The sequence below is a fragment of the Pygocentrus nattereri genome, chromosome 9 (assembly GCF_015220715.1).
Source record: "Pygocentrus nattereri isolate fPygNat1 chromosome 9, fPygNat1.pri, whole genome shotgun sequence".
Classification (NCBI taxonomy): Eukaryota; Metazoa; Chordata; class Actinopteri; order Characiformes; family Serrasalmidae; genus Pygocentrus; species Pygocentrus nattereri.
The window spans coordinates 30,470,348-30,496,792 of NC_051219.1; the positions used below are offsets into that span (position 1 = coordinate 30,470,348).

Below are 26,445 nucleotides of genomic sequence, written 5' to 3' on the forward strand. Positions count from 1 at the left end.
AAGACAACGTAGCAGCTCTTTCTGCCTTTAAACCCTTTAAAATGAACTCAAAACGTGTTTGTTTCTGCCCTTTAGTCTGGTCTTCTCTGATAATCACGTTTTCTCATTAATGTGGCTGCATTTCTGTGCTATAGATAGGGTGAAGTTGAAAAGTTGTAGACATTTATTCATCTTGTGGTACACGCTACCTTTTAGAAAATATAAATAGGAATTTACGTTACATGTCAGTGGCATTTTATCATTTCTCTAGTTAACCCAATAAAATCCAGGCTTATTACATTATTACATAAGGCTCATTACTAAGTAACTACAGGGACTTCATTGCAAATGGGCTGATGTATTCATAGGTGTATCACATCAAGTGTGTAGTAAAACTTTGGGCCTGCTGGTGGACCTAAGCCATTTAAGGGGTTAAGCAAATTAGTAACAAGCTCTTATTAATCTGAACTACACTCTGAATGCGTTCATGTGCTGACTCATAAATAGTAATAGTGCATCCAGCAATAAAGGAAGATGAGTGCGTCTTTTATACAATGACTGAAAATACTGTAGCTCACAGAAAGCTATATGCTGATCATTTCACTGGCCAATGTAAACATGCAAAAGCCATTTAAACAAGTTTTAAAAACTTTAATGGGCCATCATCAAATTAAGAGAGTGAACCACAGAACAAAATGCATGGTTTGATAGCCTTAATCAACTCTTCTCTATTTATAGCATAGTTTGTCAGTGCAAATATAGAATTCATTTTCATATGTAAAGAATGTGATCTAACAGAGCTGAAAATTCATAGATTTTTATTTATTTATTTACTGTATCCTGAAACCATTGTGAACAAGCAAACATATAGTGATGTGGATACATCTTAAATATGTGCACACACTGATTCAAACTAGTGCATCCAGCAACAAAGGCAGCAAGGAGCTACTTTTACACAGTGATAAGAAACACAATGGCACAATTCCACATATTGATAAATTTTACTGACCAACAGGGGCATGAACACTCACCAGCTACTCTGAGAGGAGGTTTTGGGCTCATTTTCCTTTGAATTTGCCCTTCCATGTACAAGATGACATCTCACATAAAACCTGAAAAAATAATAATTTTGGCTGGAAATGAAATAAATGTAGGGTGGTGCACAGTACACTTTAAAATGCAATATAGGGCTTTGATCAATCTTGGTGGTAATTACATTTTGTGTGTGGATGTGTGTGTGTGTGTGTGTGTGTGTGTGTGTGTGTGTGTGTGTGTGTGTGTGTGTGTGTGTGTGTGTGTGCGTTCAGTGTCATAATGTTTGCCAATTAATTGTCTTATCTGTTGTGGGTTTACAGATCATGGCCTTGAATATCACCCACTGTTGTTATTTTTACCACTGTTCACACACACACTCACACACACATACACCACAGATTAAGCTAACCTGTCAATCATCAGCTCCACCTCCTCCACCCGTCGCTTCAGATCATCACTCATACACATCCCATCATCCACCTTCCCCTCTTTGTCTCTCTCTTATTTCTTCTACTCTGTCTCTCTCTCATTCTCTTTACCCTCTGCTACTCTCTTTTTGCTTCTTCCCTCTCTCTTCTTGCTCTCACCTCTTAGTCTATTCTTTCTTTTTTACCTCTTCTACTCTCTCTCTACTCTGTTTCTTTCTCTTCTTCTTTTACCTCTTGTTACTCTACTCTCTCTTATTTCTTTTACTCTCTGCTGTTTTCCTACTTTTCTCTCTATATTTTTACTCTTCTCTGTCTCTTTCACCTTATCCATCTCTCTTGCTCCTCCCCCACCTCATCTCCACCCTCTGTTTCTTTTTGTTTCTATGTGATTTTATAGTTTCTCACTTTGAATGTAGAGAATGTAGAGATGTTTCATATCCTCATGCATCTGATTCTGTTTATTAGTCTTTGAAAACCTTATGGCACGTGAGGTGAGAGGACCTATTTTTGGGAGACAGGGCGGGGGAGACGTTGCTGTCTTCCTCCATCAGAGACAGACTCGCAGAAATCCATGTTTATTTCATAAGGCTCTCTTTCTTTTCTGTCTTGTGGGCTGTGTGCGCTAAAGGGACCTGCAAATTTAGAAAAAAGTAGAACTTTGGAGGGATGGTGTAAGAATAGAAGCTGAAATGTACTGTAGACTGCTCTGGAAAGTTTTGGATGCAGGTTTTTTTAATCTATGACTATCTCAGTTTAAATACATTGGTTGATGACGTGTCATGCGTCAATACCTAACAACCAAGTCAAGCTTAAGACAACTTGAAATCAAAATGGACCTTTCTTATGTTGTGACTTGGTCATGTTAGTCATGATTAATCATACTGTACCACTTAAAAGATACATTTTTTGTTTTCTTTGGACAGTGTAGTGAATTTTACTGCCTCTAAAACAGAGTTTTCATTACATCAATGTGCACAAGAAAGCAAGGCAACGTGAATGAACCAATAATATGTTTCACCTCTCCCTCCCACCTATCATAGAGAGAATGCTAAGCTACTGAAGGAACATTTTTATGATTTCGGATTCACATGGACTTTAAAGTTTCACTAAACATTCATTTTCACAACAGATACAAATGTATCTTGTATTAGGTCAAGACATGTTTGGTGCCTTAAATTTGGAGCTATGAATCAAAAGCCCTATTCAGGCAGGATTAGTGTTTCTTGGGGTAGAGCCAGTTTACCACAGGACATCTGTAATGTTTATGAAAATTTGCATGGCATCATAAATCGCAGCACAAATGATGTACATAGGAGTGGCTACTCGGTTTACACACCACCTTCAGTCCAGAAAAGAGAAGAAAACATGCAAAAATGTTAAATTTACCTACTATTGTATTTATCCTGACCACCTATCTTGCTGTGTATCATTAGCATCACTGTTAGTATTCACAGCCAACCATCAACACCACTCCATCTGTCATTTTTACTCATCACTGCTGTCAGAACAAAACTTTGTATCTCCAATTTTGTCATTTTTGTACTTTTTGACATAATTTATTATGTCCTTTACATGGTTTAAGAATTTCATGATAAATAGACCAAGTGAAATGGCCCAAAATTACTTGGAAAAAGTATTTCTACTGATTTACATTAAAAGTAAAGTAGTTTTTTGTTCTGTAAAATGACCATTTTTGAGGTGCATGATTTTGTTCTGACAGCAGCAATATTTTCAGTTGTACAGGTAAGATAGGGCAGTAATGTAACATGTCAGTCTAGCCACATGTAACTGCTTCTTTGAGAGCCTTAAAAAACAGAATACAAAAACATTTTACTTCAATTTTACTGCCTACCAGCAGACCCAAAGTTTTATTACACACTTTTATAAACAGCTCAGTCAGTTTGCATTGAAGTCCTTGTTGTTACTGAATGATAAGCCTTCGTATGTAATAAGCCCCTTTAAGGGATGGACTCCTTACCAAGCTTTATTATACACTTCTATAACATAAAAAAGCTCCATTAGTTTGAAGTGCCTGTAGTTATTGAATAGCAAGCCGTAATATGTGATAAGCCTGAAGTGTTAAGGGGTTAATATAATCTTGAGTTATTTCTATGACTCTTTTTATAGAAGGTCCAAGGCACTGGAATCTTTACTGATGCTGGAGCTTACAGATAGTAAAAATGACTGATTTGGAGCATTCAGACGGGAGTGAAGTTACTAAGAAATAATGCTAAAAATTACATTAACCCACCTCCACTTGTAAAACTAATCCTGTCCAACCAGGGCTTAAGATGCTGTTTACATCAATATGCCTTGCTTCAACATGCACTTTGGTGATTTAATAACTTAACATGCATGGTAGGATATCATATTGATATGAAATTGACAAATAATCATTTTGTGTTTATTACACTAGAAATATCTCTGTATTGTAAAAACAAATGAACTAAAATTACGCTGAGCTCTGTATGATGTTATTTCTTGGCTTTAGGGTGAGATAGATATGATAGTGGAGATTCACAGCAGGAATTTGCTTGGACAGTGACAACAGTTCCTGTGGGCATTTGGCGAGCCAGTCAGGAGGACAAAGTGGTCCAAAAATGACATAATCTGCTCCAAACTCCTGCTGCTTCCAAACACACACACACCAGCCTTTACACAAAGCTGAGGTCTGTTTATCATATACAGAGAAAAAGAGAGAGGAGAAGAAAAGATTAAGCAAATTTTTCTTATTTTTGTAGGTCTAATTCTGATAAAGTACCGTCATATTTTCCAGTCCTTTCTTGCGGTTAAACTGAGGCCCTACGTGTGTTTGGAACTCTTTATATTCCTTCTTTTTATTGCTAACCCCCTTTGAAATTCTTGGAAGTTGGTGAGTCAAAATTTCCATTCACCACTCCTATTACGTAATGACATCTCAACAATACAATAATAATAATAATAATAATAATAATAATAATAATAGCTTTGCATTGTTATGTAGGTACTAAATAAGCCGTGGGATGCGGGCATATAAAAGAGCATAAAAGGTTCAACCAGAGTTCCTCGGCAGGCCCACCATGATGATTTATCGTTTTTTCTTGTTTACATGAATTCGGCTACTTGACTGGACATATCTTTGAGTTAATGTAGCAGAACACAGACAGGGTTTTTGTTAAATGACTTATTTCTCTGAATGACAGTCTTGATTCTCTGCATTACTGGCCTTCATGTTCTTGGAAGTGCTAGAATTACAGGCTGACTGGCTAAACATTAAGCTACCTACTCAGCAAACCTACTTGAGTATCCACGCCTAAAGTCGTCACCACTGGTTAAATCATTCATTTCAGAGTCTTCAATATATGAAGTGTTTTCATGGAGGAGTCTGATTGGTATAACCAGTCAAGAACATTTCGCAAAACTCTTTAGTAGTACACTTTGGCCTACATCTCATAGTGAATGAACTGCTGAATATGAGTATTACACCGACTGCAAGATTCTGCTTTAGGTTTGTTTGTTTTTTTTAAACAAAATCATTGCTCCTTTTTACCCATCCATACATAGCTGTGTTGCACCTTTTCCTTTTCTGTGGCACCGAGTTGACTGCCATGTTATCATTAAGTCCGCTGTTTCTACATTTAATCTCATGAATAGAGAAAAGTGAAAAAAAAAACCTCTCTGAAACTACTGAGGTCCAGACCTTGTCCTTATAACTAGTTACAGCCATGGACTTTGGGTCATTACCTTCCAGTCAGTTTCAAGGAATCTACTCAGATCTGAGCAGCTGAGATGCTTTTGTTCAGCTTTGAACTCTAAATGCTGTCAAATGTCAAATCACTGATATAGACAGCAGAGCCAGTTACACTGGCAGCCATACAAATCCATGTTTCGTAGATGAGGTGGTGTGATCTGGATATTAAACAGTTGCCTTTCTCTCTCTCTCTCTCTCTCTCTCTCTTTCTCCACATTTTCTTCATTCCACTGGTCTGCTACAGGTTAATCTTTATCTCAACTGTCCAAAAGACTTTGTCCCAGAACTGTCCCAGAACTATTTTTACATACTTTTTGTCAAGCTGTAAACCCTTTCAGTTCTTGAGGTGTTCTTGTGGTTTGTATCTGGTAAAACCCTTCAGGTCATCTATTCTGTTGTACACTTTGTTTACATCTTAATAATGTGTTCAGGCATTTTTTAAAGTTTTGCACAATTGATGTTAACTTTTTTAAGCACAGACAAACAACAACACTGTCCTTTACTTATGAACTGTACAGTATATACTACTAAAAACAAGAATATATATTCCAGAATCTCAGCTCAGCCTTTATGTCTCTAGTAGAGAGAGCTGAGTGGGGACGAGAGCTATTTCACTGCACATTTGCAACCAAGAGCACTGCAGTGGCCACTGATCTATAATATATTGTGCTGCTGAACCATGAAAAATATGTAAAATGATATTTTAATGGACTGGCAGCCAATGCAGACATTTTGCATTCTCCCTAATGATTTCTAGCTGCCCTGCTCTTTCTAACTGTACGTATGTGAGTTTGCTCTGCCTGAGTACACAGTAATAGTAATAATGGTAATAATAAGCATGAAATGAGCTCTTAGTTTGTCCTGTGTGTGGCTTTGGTCTCAGGCAGGATGTGTTAAGGACAAAGAATGCTGCTGTACAACAACAACAGCATATCCGCGACTCCTGAGGCTTTTCTGTTTACGCCAAAAGTTCTAATGTATGTGGAATACAGATTACTGCTGTGGCCTGTTCAGCCAGAAGGTACAGCATTGTTAACTTGAGGAACAGGCAGTGTTCAAAAGGCTGGTTAATATCAGTGTAGAGGAGGGTGATGACTTGATATAATGAGACTCAAAACATGTAAATGAATCAATTAAAACAGATTAAAAATAAAAATAAAAATCAATTAATGATTTGTCAGCTCAACCTAAAGAAATGACTATATGTTGACAAGCAGTTTAACTGTATTGATTCAACTTAAATACTCTGAATGAAACAATGCAAAGCAAAGTTTTAATTTACATGATCAAAATAATCAGAGTCAGGTATCACATATGATATATAGAATGAGTGCACATGAACAATACTGTACACAAGTCACCCTTCATTTATTTAATTTCCAAATGACTATTAAGTCAAAATGATGTTTAAATACAATTATTTTTTTGCAGGAGACATTTCTGAGGAGATTAGAGATATGACTTGCATAAAAAGAAAAATAAGTGGAAAAAGCAGTTTCTAGCAATGAAGCTCAAAAAATGATTAAAAGACACTGGGTAAATATGACTCCTAACAACCACCTGGAAGACCTGAAAGACCAGCAACACTGTCCCCATCAGATAAACAGCACTTAACAGTTTCATTTTTGAGAGAGAGGAGAAAATCCACAGGTGTTTCTGTCCATCCTTCCACTGTGAGAAGACAACTCTATGGATCTGAAAGGATGTGTAGCTGCCAAGAAGCTCTTACTGAAACACATTAAACTAAGAAGCTGCTGGTGTTTTTAGAACAATGGACTGACCACCCCAGAGTCCAGACCTCTTATTGAATGCATTTGGGATTATTTGGATTGTGAGAAGCAGCAACCAACTTCTAAGACTGAACTTTAGACATGTGGAAACATTTTCCTAGAGATTCCTTTGATAAACTAAAAACAAGTGTCCCTAAAAGAATGGAAGCTGCAATAATGACTGAGTACTGTACAGTGTGATCTTATACTTGGTTAGTGAGGCTTCTGGGTAGCTTTCTGTTTAACTTTTTTATAATGCTTAAAAAAATACTTAATGGACATTTTGACTGGAAATTAAATGAATTAAGGGTAGTCTCTTAGGTTTTGCACAGTACAGCATGACCTCCAGCAGGCCACAAATGTGCATGTGTCTGCACAAACGGTTAGAAACCGACTCCATGAGGATGGTACGAGGGCCCAACGTCCACAGATGGGGGTTGTGCTCACAGCCCAACACCGTGCAGGACACTTGGCATTTGCCAGAGAACACCAGGATTCACCACTGGCACCCTGTGCTCTTCACAGATGAAAGCAGGTTCACACTGAGCACATGTGACAGATGTGACAGAGGCTGGAGACGCCGTGGAGAGCAATCTGCTGCCTGCAACATCCTTCAGCATGACCGGTTTGGCAGTGGGTCAGTAATGGTGTGGGGTGGCATTTCTTTGGAGGGACGCACAGCCCTCCATGTGCTCACCAGAGGTAGCCTGACTGCCATTAGATGAGATCCTCAGACCCCTTGTGAGACCATATGCTGGTGCGGTTGGCCCTGTGTTCCTCCTAATGCAGGACAATGCTAGACCTCATGTGGCTGGAGTGTGTCAGCAGTTTCCTGCAAGTTGAAGGCATTGAAGCTATGGACTGGCCCTCATTTTGACTTGTTTTAAGGACATCACATCAAAGTTGGATCAGTAGTGTGTTTTTCCACTTTAATTTTGTGTGTGACTCCAAATCCAGGCCTCCATTGGTTAAATAAATTTGATTTCTATTGATTATTTTTGTGTGATTTTGTTGTCAGCACATTCCACTTTGTAGAGAACAAAGTATTCAATGAGAATATTTCATTCATTCAGATCTAGGATGTGTTATTTGAGTGTTCCCTTTATTTTTTGAGCAGTGTATGACATATTAGCTAAAGGAAAAAGTGAAATATACTAAAATAGAACAAAATAAAATGAATATCAATATGTAAATTTGTTCATATGTGCAGGGTTTGAGAAAAACATATTTTTACAGTGGTATTTATCAATTTGCATATGCAGTATATCTATCATGCCCCAAGAAGGATTTTTATCTGTGATGACAATATGGGTCCACAGACATGAGGAGTACTGTTGAGAATGATTGATAGCAGTGTTATAGCCTTTAGAGGATGGACATAGGCCGGGGTCAGGGCAATGTCCTTAGGAAGGCCAAGGCCTTAGGGTTTGGTAAAGCTTCTCATCATTAGCCTATATACTCAAAGGTCAAGCTTAACAAGAAGCACTGAGGTTTTCAGTGGAAAAGAGTAAACGATGGATTGTTCTCACAACCTCTCTCTCTCCCTTTCTCTCCCACCTCTACATATTCTGGGAAGTGCTTACAGTGTGCTTGCTAATCATCTAAACATTAAGCTAGCTGGTCATCAACCTAGTTAGCTATTCAGCGATGGAGTACGCAGCCTTAGTGCAGGACTGTAGCTTGAACCAGGCCTGGAACTACAACTAAATTATGAATAGGGCATCCAAACACTACAGAGAGGGCAGCACATCCATGTGAAACAGAAAGAAAGCTGAGAAATATACACTGTATCTGCTGGGTGTAGGTGGAGGTATGAAGCCATGCATACAAAAACTGATATATTCTGTCTGTGCTGTGCTGCTGCCACTGGTGGAGTCTTCAATTTTTAACTGAACTGGATTGCTCTGGTTCAGTGCATGAAATTTCAAGTACTTTCTGCTATCCATTATGATGATGTTAGCAAATATTCCTAGTGGTGCAATAGCAATGCTTGTAGGTTACTCTGTCTGGTTTGCTAGCAGAAGTAGCAAGCTGAATAAATCACAGCAGGGGTCCAAAGAACTGCCAGAATAAATTTGGGTCACAATGTAGTTTGACGGTCCCACAAAGGTTGTCTACAAATGTTCAGGATGGGACTGAGCTTGGGTTTAGGTTTTGCACTGAGGTCAAGGTTAGAATGAGTTTTTAGATGGCTTTACATGGTGAAGCATTCATGCAACTAGTTGCATGTCATGAAATAGACGCAACTCAATTTTCATGCAATGTGATTGTTCTATCTATCTATCTATCTATCTATCTATCTATCTATCTATCTATCTATCTATCTATCTATCTATCTATCTATCTATCTATCTATCTATCTATCTATCTATTCTTCTTTTGTAAAAGCAATGGTTCTATTTAGAACCATTAGTTCTATATAGTACCATTTCATGCTTAAACAGTTATTTGCATTGTTCTTCAGAATGATTGAGAATGTGTTGTGTATGATTTCATATGTATATAATCCTTTTGAAAAAGGTTCTATATAGCACCACTAAGGATTCTTCTATTGTTAGAAGTAAGACATTGTAACAAGAAGAATCCTTTTATGGATTGAGTGGTGTTATTGTAAAGTGGAAGCATTTAGGAATCACAGCAACTCAGCCATGAAGTGTCAGACCACGTAAAGAGCGTTAAGTGCTGAGACACATAGTGCCTAAAAGTCACCAACACTCTGCTGACTCAATAAATGCAGAGTTCTAAACCTCCTCCAGCATAAAAATCAGAACAAAAGCTGCATACAATGCTTACATCTCCAAGCACAATGCCAAGCGTCAGATGAAGTGGTGTAAAGCACATTGCCACTGGACATCTGGAGCGGTAGAGAACATTTGTCTATCTGGCAGTCCGATAGACGAGTTTGTGTTTGGCAAATGCCAGGAGAACATTACCCGCCTGACTGCACTGTGCCAGCTGTAAAGTTTGGTGGAGGAGGGATAATGCTGTGGGTTGTTTATTAGGGGTTGGCCTAGAACCCTAATGCGTCTACTTGCCAAGACATTGGCAACTCTGTATTAATGCCTAAGGATTTAGGATGGGATGCCTTATAAGCTCCTGTAGGTGTAATGTGTATGTGCGCCAATGCTTTTGTCCATATGTTTCTACTTCAGATTTAAATATGTTATGTCTTTTGACTTTCTACTTAGAAATGTGAATGAAAAGTATCTATTCATAAGCACAAAAAAGATATTGATAATATGAAATGGATAGAACAATTCTTCACACTACCAATGAATAACATTACTTTGTTGGAAAGCCATTTTGCACTTATAGCATTGAGGTGTCTACAGTAAGAGTTTGGTTCATTACTCTTGGCAAACCTTCTTCAGTTCCCCAAATGTTTGTAATTACACAAGCGGCAATTGCCACAAATTGCTGCTGTTGGATCAAAACCTTATATCTCCAAAATGGTGACTTTGCAGGAAAAGGAAAATACATACTTAATTTTTATTGTAAGTCCATGGAACCAGACATTTTTCCAAGACATAGTCTATTTATCATGAATTTCACACGATGTAAAGGGCAACAGCCATTTTCAAATTATATTGAAAAAAAGTTTTATATATATATATATATATATATATATGATTTTTTATGTTGAACTTTATTTTGTTTTATATTTATTTTGAATAATAAACCTTTGTGTGCAATAAGTCTGGGATTTTAAAGGATTAACTTATGTGTGTATTATGTATATTTTACATGCTGTCAGAATATTTTTCCTTTTCAATTTTATTTGTGCATAAATTTAGCTTATTGTTTATGCTAATGAATTAGCAGTTTTTACAAAGTACAAAGACAACAGACATTCTGTGTTTAAAATCTGAAGTTGATATATGCACTGAAAATATATTACATAATCTCTGCATATGGTCAGATTATTTGGTAAAATATGATTATGTATTATGATAAGCACATATGCAGATGAAGATGAATTGCACCAAATCTCACATCATAAAATATCAAAATATAATTACAGAATATCTTATTTACTGTACTGTTCCTGCCTTTGTGTACCTGCGTGTGAATTCTGGTTTAGATTGGTGTTGCTGCATTGCATCAGCTGGTGTGACAGGAATGGTCAAATGGAACACACCCCTCCAATCCATCATCTTTCATTCATCCTCCTCTGAGCCCCATACCTCCATTCACACAATCAGAGAGAAAGAAAAAGAGAGAGAGAAAGAGCGAGAGAGCAGCAACTGTAGCAGAGGAGCAAAGGGGAGGGGGGAGAAGGAGGATGAGCAAGCGAGCATGTCAGAGAGAGAGAGAGACAGAGAGAGAGAGAGAGAGCTAGAGCAATAAAGCAAAGGCACTCTTCTCTGGAGGTGCATCATGCGCTCTGTCTCTCATTGATAAAGTGCAGTGATTGGTTCCGTCTCTTTCTCTCTCTCTCACACACACATGCAGACAGTGCTGCACTGCAGCGATACAGAGTCAGGAGCTCCGCGGGCAAGCTGTAAGAGCAACGACATCATCACCACCTTCATCATCATCATCACCAACAGTTATCAGCAGCATCAGGACCAGCAACGTCCGGCTGCAGCGACATCATCACCAGCAGCAGCAGCAACAGCGACCAACCACAGCAACCTGGAGCATCGCACACAACCACACCGGTAACACTACAGCTTGTTCTCGCACTTTCTCTCTCTCTCTCTCTCTCTCTCTCTCTCTCTCTCTCTCTCTCTCTCTCTCTCTCTCACACTCCTTTGTTCTTCCTTTCTCTTTCTTTCTTTCTATTTCTTTTTAATTTCTCTTTCTACATATCTACTACATACCCCCCTTTCTCTCTCTCTCTCTCTCTCTCTCTCTCTCTTTCACACATATACAAACATATACATGGGCTGATGAGATATAAAACATTAGTCACAGGACTCAAGTTCTATCTTTCACTCTATTTATTCACCTTTACAGTTACACCTGTACTCTGTCTCTCTTTCTCTCACTCTCTCTCTCTCTCTCTCTCTCTCTCTCTCTAACATACACATACATATACAAACACATACAGGTGTTGATGAGTTAAAAACAGAAAACAGTCACAAGACCTGTACTCTCTCTCTCTCTCTCTCTCTCTCTCTCTCTCTCTCTCTCTCTCTCTCTCTCTCTCTCACCTTCTTCCTCTTTCTTTTTCACTCACACTGTCTTTCTCTTCTCTTTCTCTTTCTGTTTTTATCTCTTGCTCATTCTCTCCCACTCTATTTCTCTCTCTCTCTCTCTCTCTCTCTCTCTCTCTCTCTCTCTCTCTCTCTCATATAAACACATGCATCTGCTGATGTCATTTGTAACAAGGGTTTCGTTATAGCATTGAAAAAAGGACCCTTTTTGGTGCTGTCTTTTTACATGCATTTTTTAAAAAGGTTCTTTAAACACCATACACAAGAGGCTCTCCATCTGAGAGAAGATCCATTTAGGCATTCATTTAACAATAAGTGTTCATAGTTATCTATGTAAACACCTGCCTTTACTGAAGAAGTCTGCAGTCATTCAGAATCAGAATCAGAATCAAGCTTTATTGGCCAGGTATGCTATGCATACAAGGAATATGGTTTTGGTTACAGGAGCTCACAGTGCACAGTATCAGACAGACATTCATATATAGGGAATAAGATAAAATAAATACAAAATATAACAAAATAAAGTAAAATAAAACCTGCATTCCTACCATCAGTCACTCAGACAGACACAATCACACACACACACACGCGCGCACGCACACACACACACACACACACACACACACACACACACACACACACATAGTCATACCTGTAAACCTTAAGAAGGTCTGAAGAAGGATTTCGTTCTTTCGTGATAGAGAACTCATAGTTCCCTCTCTCTGTCCCTCTCAGGCGTCACACTGGGGTCTGCGGAGTGCGCGGGGCGGCCGGAGGCCATGCGGCTGGTCCACAGCACAGAGAAGCAGGCCTTCTCCTTTAAAAAGTGCTCTGCCTTCCAGTTCGTCAAGAGGAAGGTGTGTGTTTGTGTTTAGAAGTGCTAAAAAAATACATTTCATTGAGTTAAAGGAGAACTTTCTGTAAAAATTCAAGTGGATGTATTAAAGAATCTCATTTAAAGCAAACAGGTTTACTTTTTATCAAAACATTTATTGCACAATTTTTATAAGAGTATGAGTTTTTAAAGGTTGGAAGAATTTTCAGGATTCACAAAGTGAATAAGTAATGCACTTCTAATGTGCCAGAGGACCCAAACTGATTACATAGCTAAAAGGACTTCTTTAAGCAAGACTGAATAATTAATTTATCTCAAAACAAATCTAGTTGAGCAATTATTTTGAGAAAATAATACTTATCCTTAGTTAGCGCTTAATAACGTAATAATGAGCGTCCAGTTAATGAGCAGCTTTGGGCTTATTACAACCGCATAATAGTGTCCTTTTACACTGAAGTGTTACCCAACAAACAAGCAAATGACCTCAGGTTTGGCTACTGTATTTAGCAATACACAGGTATTACAGGAAACTGCATATGCAAGTATTTATGCATGTAGGCATATATGCATTTTAGCCAAAATATAGATTAATCATATTTGAATGCTAAACAGTGAACATCTACACTGAAAAACTTGATGTAATTTACCTGATTCAAATGTGTACATCATCACATCAATATAATTATTGCCAAGTACACTGGAAGAAGGAAATAATGTGCACATTTAAATAAAGTTAATTCAATGAATTAATGTTACATTGCAATCTCAGATTATGAATAAAAACAGGTCTATTTACAGAAGTGTTTTTTATCCACATCTCAAGTGTTTCTCAGTGAGGGCTTTCAGGCTGTGGCTTCAGAATTTCAGCGCATGTTTTTTGTTTTGGTCTGCAGGCAATGTTGCTGTCTGTCTGTTTGGTGAAAGCCTGTGTCCAATCATGCACATACATACACATACACACACCTACACAAACACACAGGCGCTTAGCAGATGGAGTGTTAGAGGCTGACTCAGTGAGATCAGTTTTGGGTTATTATGTATTTATGCCAAGTGTAATACTGCTTTCATCACCTTTACAGAGAGAGAGAGAGAGAGAGAGAGAGAGAGAGAGAGAGGGAGGGAGAAATGGGGAGGGACAGTAGAGAAATGAAGAAATTGAGAGAAAGTGTGAGGGAAATTTAGATGAGAAGGAGAGCAATAGTGGAGAAGAGAGAGAGAGAGAGAGAGAGAGAGAGAGAAAGTAGAGGTTTACCTCTATGGAGCATGGGCAGGCATGGGTGCCAGTCTGGTTCAGTGAGTCTTCCACCCCCCACCCCCCTCTTTTAGATGTGTATCTTTAGTCTTTACCCCCCCCCACCTTCCCTCTCTCTCTCTGCCCTGCTGGGAGTTTCTCTGTGGTTGAACTTTCTTGGAAGAGTTGAGTCATCATTAGAGCTTTTCAGTGCGGCATACTGCAGTGTGTGTGCATATGTGTGTGTGTGTGTGTGTGTGTGTGTGTCTTTGACTTTTGTATCAGGTTCCGTCTCTGTTACAGTGCAGAACAACCTGGAGGTCTGACAGGCTTATTCAGTGGTGACTTTTATTGTTAGCCTTCAGTTCATCCCATAGATATCAAAATTTAGTCAAAGAAGGAATTCCTTCTATGATGATGCTAATTCACACTGGGATTCTAGTACTATCTTAGTGCTAAAATAAAGGCAATTCACTTTTTTTTTTTTTTTTTACTACAGTGATCTACTCTTTTTCCAGGACGTGTCCTGTTTTGGGGACCTAATTTGTTTTTGTTTTCATGCTAACATTAGCTTAGACCCTGCTGTGGTCACCCTAATTTTACCTTGTACCAGTTTAACATGGACTCCTTCAGTAACGAGCCCTGGCATAGAGCTGGAGCCACTGTTTACCATTTCTTACAACCCACAGAAATTCTGGTTAGGACACCACTCCAACTCACTGTCAGCAAAATATTTAGGTCTTTGAGAAGGCTTTGAGTGACTTTTTTTCTCACAAAATTGCTCCCTCCCATTGTAAATCAAAACAGGATTGGCTAATTCCATTGCTACTTCCTAATTATGTTATTGTTTTGTCAGACATAAGGCCTTTGGTTCAGCTCATGAAGTCCTAGCCAGTGGGAGAGCTCGCTTGGCTGTATCTTCCTAGATACAGAGAAAAACATTCTGATGGGACAGTTTTCTATGAGTGTTTTGAGAATTTAGCCCTTTTTTTCCAATCAAAGCTTTATAGTGGAATGAGTATGACCACATCACTTACAGAATTTAAACACATCAAGCATGAAGATATTCTTCAATGACAATGAACAAAAAAGCACAGACAGATGTTTTTAATTCCACAGGAATCATTAGGCCTTAATTCTCCCAAGGCCTCAAAGACCCTGAGGGTTCCCCACTCATGTACACACTTGTGTGTGTGTGTGTGTGTGTGTGCGTGTGTGTGTGTATAAAAGTCTGCTTTACTTTGTTGGGTTTTAGATGAATTCACAGTGCATAATGAGACGATGACAGAGATGAGAGGAATCTCAAAGGCTGAATACCAAGCAGTGATAGCAAAGATGACACAGAGAGAGCGTGAGATGACAAATCTTTGAAAACAAGATCAAAGGCTTAAGAGTGTGTATATGTGTGTCTGTGTGTGTGTTGTGTGTATCTATCTATCTATCTATCTATCTATCTATCTATCTATCTATCTATCTATCTATCTATCTATGTATCTATCTATCTATCTCTCTCTCTCTCTCTCTCTCTCTCTATATATATATATATATATATATATATATATATATAAATCTTTTGCACTCAGTGAACCAAGGATGTTGTTAAACTTACAAATTGAGCAATATTACAACATTACTTGCAGCTGACCTGTCCAAGCTCTGCCCACAAAGCAACTGTTACTAGGTTGAGCAAGTTTGGCGGGAACCGTGGGAAACCGTAGCCTAACACTTCCATTTAGAGTTTATTTTTCATTTTAAATAACATTCATCTTGTGTCAAATGTATTTTTGTTCCCAAGATAATGTTAGCATGGTGGCTAATTCATTGTTGTCATTTCAGTCTGGTATGGTTTTGATGAACTAAAGTAAATTAGCATTTTAAATAGGAAACATAGCATTTTAGATAGGAAGCTCAACACTATAGTAATGGTAAAGAAGGAAACTGAATGGGATAATTTTGAATTCACTGCATTAATATGTGTCGTGTCTGGAGGGCAATAAATACATCCTAAAACTCTACTCATTGGTATTTTTGATGGGTTTTTTCTAGCCACTATTCAGAGAGAACAACCTAGACATATCAATTTTAATACTACTGTCTTGACTTTAAGAAGCTTTTGGATGTCATGTGGACAGGCCTGTAGGATTTCCCCAAGAGCTTTGTCTTCAATCTAGATTAAAGTTTGATTTTTAGACATAATGGAATATGCTCAGTGCACATGTTCATGCTTTTGAACAATTTTGCAGTAGAAAGGCTCATGGCCTAGTTTTTCCAGTTAATTTAGCACTTTTTGGGATAAAGCCTTTTTTATTTATCTAGTTGTTGGCTTTAAGGGAACAGCTTAAGTCCTCTACCTCTAAAAGTCTAGCAAAAAGTCATTCTGAGGACAAAATTTATATGTGCTTTTCTGAGCATTCACAATGCCAGAATTTTGACTTTTGACTGATAATAATATCAGCTACAGTATTACACATAATATTTGGTGGCCAGATTGCCACACTGGTAAAAAACACTTGGTCATTGTCTGATCACTGTTCAATGGACTTCAATATGCTGATGTGGATGTCTCAGCCCATCTAAGTCTTACTAGCATGAGCAAAAAGATAAATGATGGCTATCTAAATAAAGAATTGAAAGTACTGAAAGTTAGAGCATTAAGTTAAAGTAGTAAAAAAGCCTTACACTTTTTATGCGTCCTATACATGGTTATGTAAGCCATTTAAGGTGCAGCAGTAATAGAAACGCAGCTCTTACATGCTGAGAGAGCCTGACCCCTGCTCGAGAACTTACTGCATTTTATGCTTGGAATTACAATCATTTCACACAGTGTAAGTCCCTTTTCTGAGCTAGTTCCTGGTTGGAGAATACATATTCAGATGTGATTGTATTAGTTCCAGAGCAAGTCCTAGATATGTCAGATTTGCTCAGACTTTCTTTTTCAAGTAAGTGATACTCGAAGAGGTCAAATCAGGCTGCTTCAGGAGCACACTGCAGAAAAGTATGAGTGGTTTTATTCAGCTGTCATTTTGGCTTTGCTGACTGCCAGAGAGACAAATCAAAACTGTCCCAAGACTAAAAAATGACACATTTGTGATGCTCTCCCTATGCTCTCTGACTAAAATGTGCTTCATAAAGCTGTTTAAAGGAATTCTCAGGAGTTTTTCAGCCTAATTTCTGTCTTCTGCATTTGTAGCATAGTGTCTCCTGCCATTGATGATCTTTTCGGCACTTCTCCCTGTGTTAAGTAAAACCACTGAAAACTTTGAATTAAATGCATAAAATAGAAGTCAATGGGCAGCTGCTTCAGCTTTACGCATGCTACAGGCCCTTTACACATTTACACAACTTTCATCAATTTCTGTAAGCAGGTATTTTGTTTTTAGTTGAACCAAACAAAAACAGCCACACCTGGAATTTTCATAAATTTCAAATGAAACACATGTTGATCAAAATAGATCCAGTCAATCTGAAAGGTATAATGTCTGGTGCTGTATCTGGCCATATACTTAAGAATAATTTGCGTTTTCAGGCCTTACACATGACCTATCAAAAGAAATATTAACTGTTAAATAAACGTTCACAAGGCTGAGGTCAGCTTCTCATTCAGATTTTCTTTCCACATTAAACAATGCAGTAGTCACCTTAGATGGCGTGCAGGCACCAGAACTCAGTTGTTGGTCAGTGCTGGTAGTTGACGTCTTTGATTAGCCAAGTCAGCAATAACACAGAACATAGCAGCCACAGATCTCTCTTTGCTCAAGCTGTAATTGTGAGGTTCATTGTTCTTCCTATGTATGATCTGACCTACGCTTTCACTTCCTCATTCACAACTTTTAAAATAATAAAACCCTTATTATAGCCATAATAAACTACAAACTGTATAGTGCGTGTAGCTGTTATGCAGTGTTGGAGTACTTCCTCAAAAAATGACTCCTCTCAAACTGTAATAGGATTACTTGTTACTTACTGGAAATAGTAATCTGACTAATTGTTACTTTACTTCTAAGTTACTCTCTAAAACTCAAACATCTACATCAACTGGAAAACCCTATAGCTATTTTCTATTTTCGGCTATTTGCTAAGAAATAAATGACCAATCACAGTGAACATCATTTCTCTAACTTTACTCTTAATGTACAGCCAATTATGCTTGATTAAAATTACGAATAGCTGATGTTGTTTGAACACCTAGAAACGAACTAGTAGTAATTGTCAAAAAGCCTCCTTGAAATAAAATCTTTAAGAATAATCTGTAAAGCCTACAGAGCTACTGTATTTCTAAATTAGTCTGGCTTCTTCAGTATGAAGACTCTATGAGAGTCATATTAGCATGATTAGATGATTTGACAGCAGGCTGTGTTTACAGCACATCCCACACTCTAGCTGCGCTACTTCAAAATTTAAACAAGGACATGATTTAAATGCACATAATTAATATTGTTCTCTCAGAAACATATGAGTAATGCAAGTAATGAAACTCTTATTTTGTTACTTTGAGTTGGACAGTATAACCCTCAACACTGATAATGAGAAGCTGTAGAACATCTAGTTATCAATGCTGCTGCAGTGTATTTGAATGTGCTGACTGCTGTGTGTGTGTTGACAGGTGCGGAGGTGGATGAGGAATCCGAAGGTGAGTGTGGAGAAATCTCAGACTAAAGGCTTCCTCTCGCCATGTCCCAAGTGTCAAGATGGACAGGATCTGTGGTATACACATTTCCCCACAACGTACGCCTGCTGCCCCTACAGCCCTGGAGGATACTACCTACCCCACCCGCCCAGCCCTCTCTGCCAGCCCTGCACAGCAGGCTCACGGGACAAGAACAAAACCTGCAAGGTCAGACAGTCTTTCTGTCTACATTTTATTTCCACATTATCTATATTACTTTAGCTAATTTAACATGCAATACTGCTGTATAATGTCCATAGAAAAGTACTGATAGTAGAATTTGATGCTACAGAAAACTCTAAGACCACCAAGCAGTGGAAACTATGTTCTGTGGAGTGAGTATTGAAGCTCAATTAAACACTTTTGTGATGAGTTAAAGTGATGAAGCTCCATTAAACACTTTTGTGATGAGTTGAAGTGATGAAGCTCTATTAGACACCTTTGGGATGAGTTGAAGTGAGATGACACTCCACTGAAGACCTTTGTAATGAGATGGAGTGAAAAAGCCCATTTAAACACAAATGTGATGAGTCAGATTGTTGAAGCCTTTCAACAGTTGAACGCCTTTGGAGACAGTTGGAGTGGTGAAGCTCTGCTGAAAAACTTTTGATTGCATATAATAAAGCTCCACTGGACAAGTTTGGGATGTATAAGAGTGATACAGCTTCAATGGCTATATGAAAGCTCCATTGACCACCCTTGATTGTATATAATGAAGCTCCTGTGAACACCCATGATAGGGTGTAATGATGCTCCACTGAACACTTTTGTGATGAGCTGGACCAATGAAGCTCTTCTAAACACCTATGGGATTCAAGGATTTGATTGATGCTGCTTTTGAGATGTTACAGTGATTAACTGAGATGAGTTACAGTGGTTTATATATATATATATACATATACACACACACACATATATATATATATATATATATACTGTTAGTTTATTATGTACACCTACCTCTACTTACTTAGCATTTTTAGAAACACCTACCATAAAGTGCACTTAGCAGTTTTACAGTTGCTGACTGTAGCTGCAATGCAGTAACTCTATGCCCCCAAAGGGCACCTATACTGTAGGTATTTTTAATAAAATGGTCAGTGAGTACAGGTATGAGATAAGAATACCTAATAAAGTGGCATCTCAATGTATGCCCATGCTTCAGCTGACTATTTTTGGCAATTTTGTTCTATTCACTGTATCTGTGCGAGAAGCTGGCTTGGTTTCTTGTATTGCGTAAAGGCTTTGATTTCTGCTTAGACCTCAGTGTTCCTTCAGTCTGTCTCTGAGGGTTAGCCATGCTCTGGAGGGTTCCAACTCTCCTCTTTTTCTCTCTCTCTCTCTCTCTCTCTCTCTCTCTCTCTCTCTCTCTCTCTCTCTCTGTTCATGTGGGTCAGATGAGGCTGTGGCAGTAACACTGTCTCATACAGTTTGTGAAAGATTATTCACATCATTTATGCTCTTTCACTGCAGTGTAGAGCCCAGCCTTGTTCAGCTTTGGTCTCAGGGGAAAAATTCCCTGAATCTGAACAGGGCAGCTGAATTTAAAGAAAAAGCCATCAGACCATCAAAACATCAAAACCCATCTGGCAACTGAGCTGCCATTGCATGAGACACACCAATTCACTTCTTTACAAGGGGTTTCATTTCATGAAGGATTTCCTGAGTTCCTGCATTAATATGTAAAGAAATCCAGAGTGAATTTATGTGAAATGCATTGTTGTAAAAAAAACTTATTGAGTCCAGGTTGTCCACAGTAGTGGAAGTAACCAGTTGTCCAAAGAGTTTAATGCTTCTGAAATCTACATCACAGGAAACTATAAAATGAAATGGTTATGAACATGTTGTCTAATGTTTGATGGTTTCATGGTTTACATTGTTATCTGAGATAAAGTTTTGACCAAAATATATATTTTAAAGTCCATTCTGGGAGGAGATGTACATGCAGGGTGTTGTAAGGCAAAATAGTCCACAAAGAAAATGTTTTTTATTTGATTTTATAGATATCATGTAACATTATCTATATTACATTTAAAAATTTAGAAGACTCATGTAGGTTCACTGGTCATTTTGTGTTGTAAATATTGTGACCCCTGGACTCTGAAATCAGAGTCAGCAAGTTTCTCTATAGTGAACCATTTCACATTCAACCACTCTGAATGACTTTGCTTACATCTTAACAAATTATACAGAAAATTTGAAAAAATGGTGCCGTTGCATTTTAACTCTTAGTTAACACAGTCATTATTGGTGATAAAAAAACATGTTATAATTTTTTTATCAGTTTATTCTTGTGTTTTGAAGTTAAGTATAAAACAATGCTTTCATTTGTGCCACATTTTTCATTTTTTACATTGAAATGTTTCACAAAATGACAGAAACAGATACAGAATTTAAATGAAATGGTAATGTAATTCATAATATACTTATATATGCTATATAATGAATTATATAATTAAGTAAATACATTTAATCTAATTAATAATCTAAAATTGTTGACTTAAATACATTTAAACAGAATTCAGAGGGTCAAAGCTTCTATTCTATTGTTGATGGGAATCTTCATTCATAAAGAGTCTTTTTCGTGTGCCTTTTATTTGCGGCTGTTTCCAGAAAACTCAGAAGTCTCTGTATTTAGTTTGAGTGATGTTGGCCCACCGTGTGTGTGTGTGTGTGTGTGTGTGTGTGTGTGTGTGTGTATTTGCAGTTTTCCATGTGAAGCTACCGTTGTGCTATTCCATTTCAAATCACTGGCAAGCGACACTGTCAGGCTCATCATCTCCAATTGAATCACAGTGGAATTTTACAGCTCAGTCCAAGTTAAATAATTACTCTTTAAAGGACCCATATTATAGAAATTCTCCTTGCTTTTCTGAAATAAAAGACTTAAACATATTACATAAATAGTGTTAGAATTCAAAATGTACCATTTACTTTCCAGTATGTGTACTGAAATGAATATTTTAAATTATTTGTGATTTGAGATGTCACAAAAGCCAATATATTTACATATACACATGTTCAGCCATACCCATTTACACTGATGTTAAAAAGAGCTCAACTGCTCTTTGAATGAGGCCCAATACAGGGCAGTCAATCATGTCATTTACCTGTCAGTGTATATATATATATATATATATATATATATATATATATATATATATATATATATATATATATATATATATATCAGTCTTAAAGGCACAGTAACCAAAGCAGCCTGTTTACTCTACATGATAACAAGAAGTTGGAAAATGGTCATAATAAAATGACTGTTTTGGGGACTTCAACAATACAAACATCATAATTGGACCTCAGACAAAAAAGATAAGAAAAACACAGGATATGGGCCCTTTAATATAATCTCTAGTAAAGTATCTACATGCAATCACAGATTACATTTATTTTGCAAAAATATAATTATTGGTTCCCATTACGTTCTCCTTTTGCATTTTACACAAGCCATTTCAGTAATAGTTATTCATTAATATAATATGCTAATTAAATTATTAAACAATTAAATTGGTGGGTTTGGTGATTTAATTGTTGACTTCAAATCTGTTGACCCAGTTCTGAACCTCTGCTATAAAATTAAAATAAAAACAATGAAATCACTCACTATTACTGGAAATGACTGTGCATTAGTCATCCAACTATTACAACAAAAAGACTGTAAAACACATTTGACTGTTACAAATGTCATTTTCTGTGCACCCAGTTAACACCCAATGAAGCAAAACAACCATATAGTTCCATCAACATATCTTTTGACCCAAAGCTCCAGGCTGTGAGACAGATGGTGGAAAACTTTTCTCTCCTCTGGGGATTTGACCTGGAATGACCTGTTAGATGCTGTTAGAGAACAAAAAAAAGAAAAAAAAACATTTTAATTTTCCGATAATTGTAGTCTTTCTATTCTTGGTTGCTAGAAATTTATAATGATTAACTTTCAAATTAAGTGACTTTACTTTTAACAAATTTGACTTCACTTGAACAACAGGCAAATTCACTGCCGGGGGGAGATTTTGTTCATTGCTGCCATTAATATGTGCAGAACTGCTTACGAATTCTCATGAAGAAGTAGGTTAGGGTTTCCAGGTGCTGTAGTTTTGTTTCATAAGAGCTGTTAATGTGTCATTACAGTGTTTACCTACACTAAAGCTAGTTATTTTCATTGAAACATGCTGTGGCCTGAGAAGAACATTGCAAAGTCACTTAAAGACATTTTTACTGTGGGTGTGGGCCTGATTCATGGTATACTGACAGGGTTTGAGAAGATTTTATAAGATAGTAAGGGAGAGTGGGGCTGGTTTGCACAGTTTTTACTTTTATCAAGGCAGTACCAAACCACATTCTGCACATATTACAACAGCATGGCTCTGTAGTAAAATAAACTGGGTGCAAAAATAAGCTGCCTGCAGTCCAGACCTCTCACCACTCAAAACATTTGTTTCTTTATGAAATGAAAAATACGAAAAAGGCAACACTGAACTGTTGAGCAGCTGAAATCCTATAACAAACAAGAACAAGAAAATATTTCACTTTCAAAACTATAGTAGACATTCTCCTCAGTTCCCAAACACTTAAGAGTGTTATTAAAAGAAGAGGTGATGAAACACAGTGGTAAACATGCCCCTGTCACAACTTTTTTGGAATGTATTGCTGGCATCAAATTCAAAATGGGCACATATCTTAAAAAAACAACAAAATTGATCAGTTTCAACATTTAATATGTTGACTTTATAGTATTTTCCTTTAAAAATATGGTTTACATGATTTGCATATTAATGCATTCTATTTGTATTTACATTCTGCACATGTGTCAATCAACCCCACCCACATCAGGATATAACTGTATTTCACTGCTCTTGAAAGAAAACCTCATATCATCAAAATGGTAACTTTACAGGAGATGGAAAAAACGTACCTTACTTTTAATGTGAGTCAATGGAAGCAGACATTTTTTCCAAGTACATTTGGGCCATTTCTTTTGGTCCATTTATTTTAAAATTTTGACACAATGTAAAGAAATTATGTAGAAATTATGTAGAAATCTGAAAAACAACAAAAATGGAGATACAGGGTTTTGTTCTGACAGCAGTGATTTACTCCATGTTAGCAGGCCAGCATTACTTATCATTCATTTTTGAAACATATTCATACAGCCTTCCATCAAAAACAAATCACCAACTCCAGATTTTGATCTACATCCTTAAACTTGCACTGATCCTCAGCTGTGTTTGACTGATGGTCGTCGTCATGGTTTGAAGAACTTTCATTGTTTCAGCAGTGAACATATCGCCTTCTGTTACTACCAGGTCTGAAATTAAACCACACTCCACACCTCAGATGTCCAGCTTCAGTGTTCTACTTCAAATTGTCTTCTGCTTTGCCTCTTTTCTCAGTAAGGGCGTCTTGACAGCTACACATCCTTTCAGACCCATAGCGCTGAGTTGTCTTCTCACAGTGGAAGGATAGACTGAAACACTTGTGAATGTTTTCAGATCTGAAGCAGCTTGATTTTCTCCTCACTCTCTTCTGTTTTGTTGTCTATCAGGTGTTCCAGGTGGTTGTTAGGAATCTTGTTTTCTCTGTAGCTTTTAATAATTTTTTGTAGTCTAGTTTTAAAGTTTTTTATTATTTTTTTTATTGATTTTCTCCCTGATCTTATGTGTAATCTCCTCAGAAATATCTCATTTAGACATTATAGATGTACAGGAGAAAAATAATAAAAATAATACAAAGGCTGTGACTAACTTACATACATAGATTTTGACAACTCCTGACAAGTTATAAAACATGTAAGAATCTCTCTCTCTCTCTCTCTCTAAGAGAGAGAGAGAGAGAGAGAGAGAGAGAGAGAGAGAGATATTCTTACATGTTTTATAACTTGTCAGGAGTTGTCAAATATATATATATATATGGAGAGAGAGAGAGAGAGAGAGAGAGAGGGAGAGAGAGAGGTGGGGGGCAGGGATGACACATCATTTTGTCCTCTAGTTGACCTACAGGAGATGTTATGTAATGTATGTCAGAGGCATGGTGACTTCACCAAACTGACACATACGACACTCCTGACATCCACAAAACACACACACACACACACACACACACACACACACACACACACACACACACACACACACACACACACACACCTTCCTCACTCAGATTACTCTCTTAAATCAACAACATTAATACTCACTCATTGAGGCTTAAGCAAAAGGCTGTTCTGGAGTTTCTTGACATTTACTCAGATAGAAAGAATTGAATGCTAGACTGCTCTTTCTCAGAGCATGTGTTTGTGTGTGTGTGTGTGTGTGTGTGTGTGTGTGTGTGTGTGTGTGTGTGTGTGTTGAGGCAGGGAGTTAATGTGGCAGAAAGATGCAGCATGGTTGGAGTGCACCAATGACTCATTGCTGGGGTCTCTGCTGTGATACACACACACCCACACACACACACACACACACAGAAATGCGTTAGTGGAGGGTAGTTTTCTAGAATGGCAGGTTTGTCAGAAACCACCATTCACTTATTTCCCATCAAAATGGCCATTAAGTACAAGTTTTGATTTATATAAGATAATTAAATGTGATATAAGAGATAATCTTCTTGGATAAGGATGGGGAACGTCAAAGGAAAATAAGGTAAACAAAAAGAAGTTTCTGACACTGGAGTTGGAAAAACTATGGAAACAGCAGAAAAATATCCCTGCAGCTCTCTGGGAACCATATTAATAATGGCTGGTATGTTATTGTAACTAATACAGTGTATATTTGAGTACGGTGCACTAGATATCAGATATTTAAGAAGTTTGATTAATTTTTTCATGTTATTAGTTATTAAATGATAAATAATATACTGAGCATGGTCATCTATCAGCACTTTTTCAAATTCTGGATGTTGATTTATTTTATAGCTTATTATACAGCTTCCTCACTGATGATGCAATCATCTTCTGCTCATCAGTCTGGACACATCTAACATTTAATTCTCCACAGATTCCTACTAATCAGTTGAAATCTGTGAATCTGTAGTGTGGTAGTATCTTAAGGGAGTTATTTTATACATTTATCTGCAATAATAATATGAACAGTACATTTATCATTGACACAGTTATTGCCAAGCTGAACACCAAAAGGCAAAACTGTTTTGATGTAATGTGTTTTATTCATGTAGTTACACATTTGACTCTGCTGTGTTTTGCTCTTAGCACTTAGCAATGCCATCATCCGCGCAGCTTTCTTTGGAGATCTCAGGATAATTATCATACTTAACAAAGTCTGTGGCAGGCTGGAATATGATATGGCTGTTGATTATGTTGCACACAATAGAGATTATATATGCTTGTCAGGATAGCGATAGCTTCTTGATTAAGGCCTGTAGCTGGAACAGCAAGGTCAAGCAGTGTACACACTTAGCTCACACTAATGGCACCAATTCTCAGCCTTTAAAGCCTCTGAAAGCAGCATCATGGAGAATTTTTGCATAAAATAGCTGTGAATATGTTGCCTGTTTCCTGAGATATTGTTTAAGGAATGTTTTGTAGTACGATTTTAAGCTGTGGTTTTATATGTATCACGACGAGATGGTACATACAGGGTGCTTTAAAG

At 37.4% G+C, this 26,445-nt stretch overlaps 1 protein-coding gene across 1 annotated transcript in view; it reads left to right on the plus strand.

Annotated features, from left to right (window-relative positions):
* The first annotated feature begins 11,274 nt into the window (after positions 1-11,274).
* The window catches only part of sgk1 (serum/glucocorticoid regulated kinase 1), a 51,058-nt gene continuing 35,887 nt past the window's right edge, over positions 11,275-26,445 (plus strand). Inside the window, exons 1-3 of the mRNA XM_017707207.2 lie at positions 11,275-11,602; positions 12,836-12,957; positions 18,770-19,000. Coding sequence (XP_017562696.1) covers positions 12,880-12,957; positions 18,770-19,000 — 309 coding nt within the window. The 5' untranslated portion in view covers positions 11,275-11,602; positions 12,836-12,879. The remainder of the gene's footprint in view (positions 11,603-12,835; positions 12,958-18,769; positions 19,001-26,445) is intronic.